The sequence below is a fragment of the Aulostomus chinensis genome, chromosome 1 (assembly GCF_037954235.1).
Source record: "Aulostomus chinensis isolate RoL2024-O1b breed Wild chromosome 1, RoL_Achi_v1.0, whole genome shotgun sequence".
Lineage (NCBI taxonomy): Eukaryota > Metazoa > Chordata > Actinopteri > Syngnathiformes > Aulostomidae > Aulostomus > Aulostomus chinensis.
Genome location: NC_141320.1, coordinates 66202513 through 66215456, shown reverse-complemented (window position 1 = coordinate 66215456; position 12944 = coordinate 66202513). Strand labels below are relative to the sequence as shown.

General features: G+C 43.9%; 1 protein-coding gene across 2 annotated transcripts in view; it reads right to left on the bottom strand.

Moving 5' to 3' along the window:
- LOC147272825 (plakophilin-4-like) overlaps positions 1-12944 on the bottom strand; it is a 28298-nt gene that overhangs the window by 4960 nt on the left and 10394 nt on the right. The window contains exons 5-14 of one of the 2 annotated variants that reach the window (XM_086202241.1): positions 12130-12240; positions 10831-10976; positions 9360-9816; positions 6185-6355; positions 5485-5686; positions 5260-5392; positions 4096-4309; positions 2865-3048; positions 1674-1791; positions 54-248 (exon numbers count right to left, since the gene is read on the bottom strand). In XM_086202241.1, coding sequence (XP_086058367.1) covers positions 54-248; positions 1674-1791; positions 2865-3048; positions 4096-4309; positions 5260-5392; positions 5485-5686; positions 6185-6355; positions 9360-9816; positions 10831-10976; positions 12130-12240 — 1931 coding nt within the window. Of the gene's footprint in view, positions 1-53; positions 249-1673; positions 1792-2864; positions 3049-4095; positions 4310-5259; positions 5393-5484; positions 5687-6184; positions 6356-9359; positions 9817-10830; positions 10977-12123; positions 12241-12944 lie in introns of both variants that reach the window. The other variant, XM_086202231.1, reaches the window with a different exon arrangement.

Here is a 12944-nt window from a genome sequence, read left to right as displayed (position 1 = left end):
CTTTCAGAAATAATTCCATTAACGTTCCAGTTTTCCAGAACCGCATTTCCCACCTTGTCATCGGGCCAGCCACTCCTCTTCCGTCCACGCCTCCTCTTGCCCCAGCAGAGGTAGTCCAGCTCCTTGGCTGGGGACGAGAAGCCCAGCAGGGTGTCTAATTCCTGGTTACCGAGGAGACGAGAGGAGGGCATTTCCACCTCAAGCCGGTATGAGAGGTTCCTCAGTGTGCAGACGCTGTTCTCCACGATCTGCAGAGGAACATGCAAAACAGCCTAATAATGAAATTCCAGAAGAGAACATTTCAAGTTTGGTTGATTAAACAATAAGGTTTTTGAAACGACTGGATGTTGCTGCAGATGTGTGTGGTTCCAAAAGTGGCCTCTCACTTCCACCGTGCAGATTTGTCAAATGTGCCAGCGGGAATGGATCTAGACTGTGGAAACATTTTGGTTATGAAAATGTTCGAAGGATATTACATCCCGTGTTTTAGTAACATGTAAAAAGTTTAAATTTGTCCCTGTAAAGTTCTTCCTAAAAGTAGAATTAAACTGTCCAAAAACATTTGTTCAGGCAGCAGATTACAAAATCCGTCCTTTCACCTTATAGACAGTGGCAACACATTGATGATGGATAGTTATCAGTATAATTTATTCAAGCGTGCTAAATAAGTATGACTCAAGCATTATTAACCATTTACTGATGCTTTTTTCACCTGTTTTTCCATCACTTTTTACTGTTACCAGTAAAGTTAACATGAACACCAAAAGGTAACAATTAGACACAGTTATTTCAAAATATGTCCAGGTAACTCTTCACGAGATGGATTCAGTAATAACGGTAAATGCTTCATTGAAAATTATAACATTGTTTAAGTGTTCTTTAAAGTGAGGAACCTTTTCTTTAATATTACAGCTCGTAGGCAAAGTTCACCACCTGCTTGCGGGGGAATGTTCAGAAGTTTCCAGATCTGCATCCAGGCAGGACTCTCCCCTGTCATTGGGTGATATTTGATATTTTGTGTCAGAATTATCAATTTCTCAGGAACTATTACGTGGATCCACTAGTGAAAATAGGCATACCCTTATTTTTGAAGTACAGATATACTGCTATAATACACCAATATGGCTTCAGATGAGGCATCTCTGAAACGCTTGTACAGACATCAGAGTGCCATCCATGTCCCTTTAACCACTTTTGTATTTATGTATTTGAGTTCTGCTGTTTTACTCCATTCTAAGTCTTCAAGTGTGTCTCTTGATGTTTGTATGAGGCTCCTCCCCCACTGACAGTTTGCAGCTAATCCTCCATATATTTCTACGTGTTTTGAAGATAATCCTATAGGCTTGAATGTATGGGCTTCATAATGAATATTCAGTATTGCAGCACCGACTGACCAATGAAAATAGCTATTTTTGCTTTTCCACAAAAAGCTGTGTGTTGGTCCTTGTCTGAGACAAGTACTGTTGTGTAACACACTTTTCAGTCGGAGGCAGCGTTTCCACAACACAGCGTTCAATGCAGCCTGCATCTTCTTAGTTGGCGCCACAAAAAGTTGTGATTGTGTAGCCTACATGAGAAGCTGGGATGCTGATGGGAGGGAAGCAACACTGGTAGCGTCTTTATGTATTTTGAAGTGACAAAAGCAAGTGTGAGAGCGTGCGCTTTGGCAGCACCTTGCTGTCGTAGTCAGAGGTGTTGACGCAGGCTTTGAGGACGTGAAGCAGCGAGTCCACCAGACCCTCGCAGCATCGCAGCTGACTCCTTGCCTCCTCCCCTGCTGAGCTCAGGTTCCTCACACACACACACACACACACACACACACACACACACACACACACACACACACACCAATAAAGTGAGGTGCAGTGTGTGGCTTCCCCCACAGGGTGGCTGCAAACCTGCCTGGATACAGTCAAGCAAGGAGCCCATCCTCCAATAGGAACCTTTAGCCATTTGTACTGGAGAGCTGACATGACAAGACTGCACAAGGCTGCACAAAATGCCCACAATGCATTTCTTTACATATAGCATCCATCAGTGAGTGAAAAGCTACAAGCATGAGTTCAGAGATGTTTCCTTTCAACACTTACAGTTGCGCTATTCAAGGAAACAAGCAAGTTTAAATCCAGATTGTTATTATTAGACTGTTGTTTTCACCATCTTCAAAGCGAGACTTCACTCAAAAGGTTTATTTTGCTTCACAAAATGGTGTCTCAATAGGTTCCCTTCTGCTTTACTTCTATATGTCTGCTGAATGCAGAAAGAGCCAGTCACGTATATTTAGGTTAAGGCTATCATAGAGAGTGATGGCTAACAACTGACAAACTGTCCAAAAATGTCAGGCTCAAGTCTGGTATACTTCACATCTTTATCTATGCTCACTGATCTACAAACACTGGGATTTTAGCCAAAACAACCTACAATACAAATTCGAGTTCACGACCAGCTTTTGCATTCAGTGGAACTGCTTGTGCTCCATCATGAACAATCCAGAAGTGTTACTTTGTAATTCAGGAGACTTAAGATTCATGTTGCTGTCATTTGTAGTCCAGTCTGAATGAATGTACAGTTAAAAGACTTCATGCTGTATAAAATCTCCATGAAAGGGCTTCTCACTGATGGATTATATGCCTGAGGAGTCATTTAGATGACAAACAGACAAGAGGAAAGCAGACTATAGATCCAAAAGCCACCTGCAGTTTAGAACAAGACGGATTTACAGATGTAGCAGAAATGTTTTTGTTTTATAGTTCAATAGGTTGTTCTGTGAAAATGTTGACAGCCTTATCAAAGTAAGTATACTGTTATTTTGGGATAATAGAGTAGTGGAGTTTATGTACTTGTAGCCAAGTGTGCTTCCTCACCTCAGGCAGCCGGTGGTGTTGCGCAGCAGCAGCGACGACTGGAACTTGACCTTGTGCTCATCGCGGTGCGAGATACTGCTCCATCCTGAGTGCGGGATGACGACTGTGTTGGTCAGTGTGGTCAGAGCATCACGGATGATGGTCATCTTCACTGCGTCGCATGAGGACAGGTTCCACAGGACGCCTACAGGCGCAGGACAGATCCAACTCACGAATTCATTAAACTTAATTTTCTACACTGTTATTTTAATGAGGCAGCATTGATCCTGCATGACAGGATACTGCACACTACTATCTTTCCCAACTTTTACACTTGAAGGGAAAAAAAAAGCTGAATTTACTGACTAAAGGCAGTCAACTGAAGCATCTCGCAGCTCCACATCTCCGTGTATTTCAACAGTATGTGCAGCACGCCGGCAGAGCCGTCAGTAGCATCCTGTTTCCAAAGCACAATATCGTAGCATCTGTCCCGAGGACGGTGCCAGAGCCGGCTCTGTCAACACGGCACGCTGAGTGTTTAAGCCGCTGCCACTCTCACCTCCCACACAACAGCCGATACACAGATTAATACACTGCCAGCCAGTCAGACGCACACTCCAACACTTCGCCAGCCAGACGGCTGGTGAAAGAACCAAGTGGACAGAGGGAGGCTTTAATGCGGCACATTTTTATCTGTGTGGACTGCTTTCACCTGAAATTATTCCTCTAGGGGAAAAAAAAGTCATCACAGGAGCCTTTGACATTCCTTTCTACCTGTTTCATTCATCTTTATTACCTCTGCTGCAGAAGTGATTTGTTTTTTTTTGCTGAATATGGAAGAAGTCATTTCTAACTACGTGTAAAACTAGGTGGCACATCGCAGGAAGAAAACACAGGGTCACTTTGATGTTTGTTCTGTCAGGCCTACTTCCTGTACCCACGGTGCGGTGCTACTTAAATGTAGCTCCTCAGGCCAGGTCCTCATTAGACGTGAGGTTCAGAAAAAAATCCTGTTCCTACAGCTCCGTGTTCTATGGTGAGATTGTCCCTTTTCCTACAGGAACATGACACTCATTACAAAGTTCTTCAGTTGGTTCTGACCACATCTGTAATGGATCCGGTTGACCCACTAGCGGGAGGACATCAAAGTGAATCCACCATGATGTTGTAAATTTCTTTAAAACTTTTACTCAAGCCTGCTGAGACAAACAAGCGGCACCAACAAGACAACTTCCTTGACCTTCAGACGTACCCGTGACCAGCTCACGAACTTCATTATCGGTCGTCTTCCTGAGGAGGCGTAGCAGTGCTGGAACCCCACCACAGTTCCTCAGCGCCACCTTGTTGTTGTCTGTGGCTTTTCCATACACCAGATTCCTAAGCGCTCCGCAGGCACTCTTCTGCACCTCAGCCACCTTGTTGTCCAGCAGGTCCACCAGATGCTGGATGCCTCCCAGGTGACATACCTGCAGGGGAAGGACCAATCAGAACCAGTCTTATCTTGTGTTAATTTTTGTGAATCAAATACTCTTTAAAACTAGCTACATCCTCATGTAGCAGTGCATTTCTGATGGTTTGAATCTGGCCTGAGCATCTAAAATGTTCTTCATCAACTCAACAGAAACGACCTAAGGAGATGTTTCTCTCTGACTTGACCTTTAAATCCTCTCTGGAAACTTTTGGCTGAACAAGCAGGCGTGCATCTCATTAAAAGCTGATCACCAAAGAAATCAAACAGTGCTCAAGTGGCTCTAGCATGACTCAACACCATTGACAGAGTTATTTATTGCACAGGAAGCAGAGCCAAGACAGCGAGTTTGTCGAGGTGCTGCCACTTTTGGCAGTTTTCTTAAACTTTTGATGGAGCAGATGGCGTTCTGGCTCAGAGTTTGGCTGTTAGAGCTCAAAGAGCTGAATTTGAAGTCCTGTAAATTGAGAATTCACTTTAAAAAGGAGATATCTGAGGCGATAAATTCGCTCATCTGGTTGATCAAAGGTCAAAGATTTCCGGACGATGTCATCTTTTTCTCAATTAAGTCATAAATCTTATCCATTCTTATTTGTAGGTTTGTTCTGATATCTTGTTTCTTTTTCTTCAAAAATTTGTAAATTTACAAATAGCAATTACAAAAGTTTCATCCTCCAAAACTCCATCACATATATTAATATAGGTTATCAGTAGGGCTACAACCACTTTAGCGTGTATTTACACTGTCAATAAATCTTGAACCGTTTTACAAATTGTATTTGAGAGTTTATTGTATGTGTGTAATTTGTCATTATTCTGATTATCGTATTTTGGCCACTTTGATGTATGGCATTTATATCCTGTGGAAGATTTATTTTCCCCCTTTTCATGTAAACATATTAAATCAATCCTCATCAATCTGAGGAGTGAGCGGTCACTGCAGCTCACCTCCACCTTGACTCTGTTGTCTCCGTAACACAGGTGCTGCAGATAGGCAGCGGCGTTGGCCTGGACAGAGGGGAAGTGATGCTGCAGCATGTGGATGACCTCTGGCAGCTCGGGATCTCTCCAGGCGAATTCCCTGACAGGACGGACAGAGGAGAACACTTGCATTTGAGTGGCATTATTCTTCTGAAAAGGAAGTGACCCATTATGAAGTGTGTATGAGAGCACCTGGGGTCTTTGTGGATGCTCTCGATGGATGGCGTTCGTGTGGCGGCCCGCTCCACAAGCCCAGAGTGTCGGTGGGAATAAACTGGCTCACCAGGGACCCTGTAGGAGTCAACATACAGCGCTGCATTGCTCAGCCCGTAGCTGCTTCTTTGGTACGGCAGCGTGCCACAATGGCTTGTGGCCCGAGGGAGGGTCCCCATACCTTAGGGAGAGATGGGAAGGAAGGCGGTAGAGAAGCGGTTTACATAAGAAACAGACAGCAAAATGATTAACTTCAGTTCTTAAACCAACAGCCGCTCCTCAGATCATTAAAAGCTCTAAATCGCTCTTCAGCAAGGAGACACATGAAAGGTTTCAGCTTAATTACACTGTGACCTCGTGGAACTGTAAGAACAACAGTTTCGGGGTATGCAAACTGGGATTTCCACCATAGATTTCAGAGGGGAAAAAAATAATCTTTTGAACAGACGTGAGAGCAGCCTCTCGACTGGAGAGCTGCTGTTTGAGTAGATTCTTCGGGAGGATAAAATATCAGCTCAAACAGGAGGACTGGTGTTACCATTTGGAAACATTACTGCACTCCTTCTACTGGTGCTCCTGCTCCTCTTAATGAACCAGATTTGTGGTAAATAATATCAAATATTCTATAATGTGGGAAAACAAAAAATATAAAATCAATCCTTTCCTATAGTTGCAGTACCTGGGTTCGTCCTGTAGAGGGAGCCCTGGGGCTCGTGGGTGGGGCTGTGGTACAGGGGGCTTTGGAAGGAACGCTCATCAAAAACTGGCGTCATGTGGCAGTCCGGGGACAACGCAGCCCGCAGCTCGGGGTCAATCTGCCCGGCATGACCAGCATATGAGCTGTGAAGCCCTGCAGATACAGAAGTAAAGAGCAGATTTTCAAAATAAAAATTATTATTTTAAGGAAACAGTGATAAAAGAGTGAGTTTGAGGATAATGTAGCAGTTAAAATATCAAATAATATTTGAAGTCTTTGTTTCCTGAGAAGGAAGCCCTCCTGGGAGGCTGCAGTTTTAAGCCAGTGTGGGATTGCATTTTATCAGCAGGATGACAGATGAAAGGAATCAAGCTTCTTCCTGACATCTGCAGGTGAGCGAAATACAACAAACAAGGCATCATTCCCAGTGTTTGCGTCTGAGATGTATGATGACTTCGGTCACTCTGAATCTGCTGCAGGCACCGGCAGCAGCAGCAGGGTTTTTCCAGCCTCCAATCTCAGAGCCGATCAGTTCAAAGAGTACTCCAATTATAACGAGGCTCGAGGGCACGGGGGGGAGGTTCAGCTTATATACCCACAAACACACACACACACACACACACACACACACACACACACACACACACACACACACTTCCAGCTGATGACAGAGGAGCTGCTGTAATTTACATAGATTCCTCAGACAGAAGCATTTTTCTTTTTTCATGCTGATTTTCCCACAGTACAACATAAGGCTTCTCAAAAATGGCATAGCGCTGCCTCGGTGTGTGACGTCATGAAGCGCTCCTCTACAGCGGTGCCGTGTAGGAAGCAACACAACGATCTGTTCACCGTCAAAACACCAAAGCGTAACGGCACCACGGTCGTCCCAATGTAGTCAGGTTGTAAATGAGATTGTTAATCTATGATATTTAGCTAACTTTTCAAACATTTCTCTGGTTTAATAAGCCAAATATTTTGATCAATAACAATTACAATATCTGGATATTTTGTCACTTTTTAATGATACTTGTAAATGTCTTTACGTCTTCGTCTTATTCTTGTAGGTATTTTACTTTAACCAAAAATCAGTTTGTTTTCCCTCTCATAAGCTTGACAGAATCACTTTAATATACAAATCAGTTTTCGTGTCTTGCATCATGAAATAAACGTTAAATTTGCAAAAAGATTGTAACCAAGATAGCAAACTCTTCTTTATCCATTAATTTCCCTTGACTACACTTTCTGCAGCTGCATTTACACCATGTATTCATTACTTTATTCAAATCTTAAAACTGCTTTGCACAAAGTAAAATTCCATTAAAGGGTTTCCTAACTCAGTACTATTGGTGCTCGTTTTCAAATCATATCCACGCTAAATAAAAAAGCTAGTCTTGCTGTTCAGGTTTTGGCTGCTCCCCACATTTCCCTACCTGTGCCACAAGTGCCACTGATCAGTAATAACCTAATAATCACATATATCCATCTATTGCTTATCTCCTGCGTGTAATCTGGGATTAAGCTGGATAACTGGGAATAAGGATTTAGGCGGCATATTAGGCCACTTAGTAGCACTGCAGGATGAAAAATCACTCAGCTAGAGAATATAGGAGGCATTTTATGTAGCTCACTGACTCTCCTCCCACACACACACACACACACACACACACACATCTACCCAGCATCCTCTTTGCGCATATGCACAAACACAACAAAAGGTGCATAAATGCGTATGCACACGACATCGGCGCAAATGCTGAAGCACACGTATGAAGATGAATTAAAACACACTTTCAAAAACATGCATGTGTGCACGCACGCACACACACACACACACACACACACACACACACACACACACACACACACACACACGGAAAAAGCCTTCCAGTGCCATCAGCTGATTATCAGCTGGGCGCTTTGTGATAGAAACACCCTTATATGGGTCAGTGGGAGCGGCTTAGCGGCATAACAGAGGGCAGTACGTTGGAATAAATGTGTGTCGCTGCAGCATCAGCTGCAGATTCTTCACCAGCACCGTCACCAGCCAGCATCGATGAACAGGCAATAAGAGAAGGGATGTGATAGTTTTTAGTGCTCTGATCTTATTCGCATGAGCAAGGTCAAGGTCTTTGACTCTGCCATTACTACGTTTAACACATCTGATTTAAAATGTGCTCCACTGCGTCCTGAAAGGCATCGGTAAGCCTGACTCACTGAGCAGCCGCCACCACAGCACAGGAATAATCCCCTCTCAAGTTCCTCAGCCCGGCTCAGCTGTCTTAGCCAATCACAAGGGCTCAAAGCCAGAGGTTGGTTCTCTGGGGATGTCGGTCACGTTCACAACATAGTAAAATCATTGTGCATGTCAAGGTTAGCTTAGCACTGATGCTACCAAGCTTGTAGAGGCACACTGACAAACGCAAAATGTGTTTCCTCATTTTTTTCCAATATATTCAAACAAATTTCATCACAACCCCATTATTTAGATATTCTGTAAATGACCTGCTAAGTCATAAAATCGGACTATCAAAATATACAATCCAAAATCATATCAAGACACTGAGTATAAAAGTGAGGTACTCAGCAGTAATCATCCAGGAAAACATCCTGGTGCGCGCTTCCTTGTAATCAGTCATCAGTCACTTGGAATCTTTAACGAGTTTAAAATCCTCAAGCTTTGAATTTGAGATTAACACCAGTAGATTCTTACACTGTGATCAATGCAGATGTGTTTACCTGCTACAACTGAAATCCTCTTATTTCCTTTACCGCCATGTATCAAAGACGTTTGATTCTGCTGGCGTTCTGACACGATTTGACTACAAACTGGGTGAAATGAGCAGCCTGAGCTGCGATACGAGATACAATCACTTGCCAAGCTCGCAGTTTGCCTCAAAGTTATTTTGTTCAACATGAGGCTTTATTTAATGACTCTCTCGGCGGAGTGTGTGACGAAGTTACCTCAGCGCTGCTCAGTCGAGCAACCCCATCAAAGGAAAGGTTATTAAATTCACTGAAAAACGACGACGGAGCTGCAGAGTGAGGCGTTGTTTATTTACTTAAAGGTTCGCTGAAAACATCTCTCACATACTTAGACTGGCTCAAATTTTGGATCTGACCTATCAGCCCTACAGGGCTCAGACATCTGACTCACCTATGAGGCTGTCAGGGCGGGGCAAGGCGCTCCTCTGGTACAGCCCGTAGGGGTCAGCACCATACGCCAGTGGCTGGCTCTGTCTGGGCAGTGTTGAGCCGTAATGCTGCGGCACCGCTGTCATCCCTGAACGCAGAGGCGACCCTGTCAAACCCCTCCCTTCAATCAGAGAGAGGGTGGAGCCCAGACGGGTCGTGCCCCCCCCTACTCCCCCACCACTTAAGGCCTGCATGCTGTCAGGGGGAGAGGAGGGCGACGGGCAGGAGGGTGGCATGGTGGTGCCGGGGAAGACGGCGGCTAGAGGTTTGGGTTCGGAGAGAATGGGTGAGTCGTAGGTGCTGCCCTGGGATGTCCGCAAGGAGATGCGGGAGGGGGAGACGGTGCCGGCGGTGCCACAGCCAGGCGACTGGCTTCTAGATGGGAGGGACGCCATCCTCCGCAACACACGGCCAGATGCCTGAGAGAGGAACCAGAGAAAGATAGAAATATCGGGAAAGTGAAAGAGGACATCATTATATTCTCTTAATAAACATCTACATTTAAAAGTCTGAAGTCTGGCAGTAATTTGAGGGATGCTTTGACATAATATTTCATATTTATGGTGACAATCAGTTACTTTTCCTTCTTATTACCGAATGTAAAATGTCCTTCAATTACAGACTCCAATCTGCGCCGCCTTAATCCACAGAAGCCTCCAACGCCTCAAAGGGAAATTAAGAGCCGAGACATGTAAGCCCATCCAGCCCTGCTGCTGGGTTTGGAATAAATCAGGAGAAAATTCAAACGGGCTCACTACTATCTGTCATTCCAGCTTCCACTGTCAGGAACAGAGCGAGTAATTATTAGCCACAATGAAGGGAGCCAATGTGAAGGTAGAAGACCATCTTTCATGATTATAGATCCCCACTGGCTGCCATCACTCTGTAGATTCCTATTTACAGCAGAAAAAACCAGCAAGAGACACTCGTTTCAGAGATAAGAGTCAAAGTAAGAAGTTGCGTGTCCGTTAGGAGCTGTCACAGGCTTCTAATCATATCACATGATCTTCATTTGCAGAAACATCTTTTTTTTCTGGACAAATAAGGACAGCTTTTTCATGGTTTTGTGACTTTTGTCCTGTAAAATAAATTGGCTTGAGGCAACACTGTCGTTAGCTTAGCTTTTATATATTGATCTTCATCTGTGGATGAAGAAAATCAATATGCAGCAAAAGCTGCAGGGGAATTACTATATGGACCTTCAGATTGGTTTCCTACATGTGGATGGAAGCACTTCTAAAACAGAAGCACATTGTTCTGTTGAACTCTGACCTTACAGGGAGAAAATGTCATCATTTCACCCTATTTTGTCAAAACCAGTGTGAGTTACAGTCAAAAGCATGGAGTGACTTTGACATTTGACCACTGAGATTGAATCATAAATGGTTTATTTGAAGAAATCCCTCCAGGCATCCTGCAGACTTCACTCCTACCTGCCCAGACGCTTGACCCTCCGCTCTCGGGCTCCTTGAAATGGAAGCGCGGGGCTCGGAGCGCACCACGTTCTGGTTGCTGTAGTAACTGTCCTGGTAGCCGCTGTCGGAATACGAGGTCATCTGAGCAGAGTGACCTCCTGAGCCTGAAGGAAAACATGAAAGCAGCGAGAAATGATCAAACTGATGGGGTTTAATGATTTGCATATTATCCTACTCAGGTTTCAACTTGTTAAAAGGCATTATGGGTATAAATACACACAGAGACGCACACACACATGTCTCTGCATTAAGCTCTTCTGCTGTTCCTGAAACAATCTGCATACTCTACAGCTTCAATAAGGCTGGCCTACTTTCTCATGTAGGAGAAGACGAGGGGGATATTTTTATAGTCTGACCACTCCAACTGTATGGAATATAAATACAACCAAACGCACATCTGCTTCTAAATTTCAAACAGTGCTATGATGTTGAAAATAAGGGTAAAGACGGAGGTTCTCAGGCTAAAAATCAGATGAAAGAGTCATCATAGCAACTGTAGTGCAACTAAGTGTCAGCCACTCCAGCGAAGACACCTCATGTCTGACAGCGACAGGCTGAGGCAGTTCCAAGGAGCAACTGGGTGTGAACAGTTAAAAAAAATGAAGATTGAAAATCAGACAGTGGACTTTACACTGAACCGCCATGCTTCTCTGAACACCTGCCTGCAGGATGCTGTCATAGCTCCAGAGGTGTGCAGCGACATCCTGGAGCTCTGCACCGCACAACTTGAACCTGGTTTGCTTTCAAAGTCATGGTTCAACCATTTTGAGGCAGGATCCTCCCGAATGATTGTGTAACGCGCTCATATGCTTCCTCTTTTCTTTCCACAGACAAAATAATAAATCTGATATTGGCTCCAGTTTTTTAGATTTATTCAAATTTGCACTGTCACAGTCACCATGTGTCCTTTGGGCCTAAACGACCAACAAGGAAATAAAACATTATTGAGGTAACTGGGCCAGCTAACATGTAAAAACACAACAGTATAGCCTTATGCTGGCCAAATGCAAACACTCTCTCTTACACACTTAATAGAAAGACTATGCCAAAACAAACTATCACTCTTAAAAGGTGTTAGAATATATAAGGCGACTGCTCAAACTTATCTTGCAAAACCAAGATTGAATTCAACTTCAGCAATTCATCTACATGTAAATAAACCTCACATGCAATCTGAAGTCTTGCTGCCAGACTCTGCCTCAGACATTCTAAACAACAACACCAGCCACGTGTTGTGTATATGGAACAGACCCTCACTGTCATGCAGCGAAGCGCGGTCCACCTCAGGCAGGAAAAGTCCCTCCTCAGCATCCAGGTGACGAGTGGGACATCCAGGCGCCTCGATGGCTCCGCCCTGCGACTCTCCTCCTACCAAAGGGTCACACCAATGTCATAAAATGCAGACAGACTGACAGTTTGCTAAACTTAATGAAGTTACTTTACTCTTAACAAGATAATGCTTATTAAGGTTCATTAATTCTAATTTATTCATAGATACTTAGTGAGGCATTTATTAACCTAACAGACAGCACTGCTGTAAATTTAGAAATGAAGAAAGAAAGTGAAAAGGAGGCAAGTCAACTTGGGATTTCCGACCGTGTGACTGTGAGGTGTTTGCCAACAAGGTCCTGAAACGGTACTCTGCTGCTGCACCACTCTCTCGCTAAACAAGGCTATTATATATTCATCCTCAAGCCTCAAGGATGGAGGATGACTTCAAACTGGGCCGCAGCATTGCCCTACAAAACAGTCTGTCCATGTAAAAACAATTTCAACCATGCAGGCAGTGTCTCCCTAATCTGAGAAATGAAAAGTATTGATTTTTTGACAATAAAGAACACAGCCTTTTATTACAGTATTTTTGTTTTATTGGGAAGCCAATGGGTGAAAAATGGAGCAGGAAACGGAGGCGAGAGATCTGGGCCAAGATGGTTAATAGGTCCAATTTAAAGCTTCTATCTGCTGTTACATTCAGGCAACTTGCAGCTCTTCTCAGGGATTTTCCAATGTGAAAATGTTTGGTTTAAAGCCAAAATTTTATGGATTTGATCTGATTTGAAACTGCGGTGTTT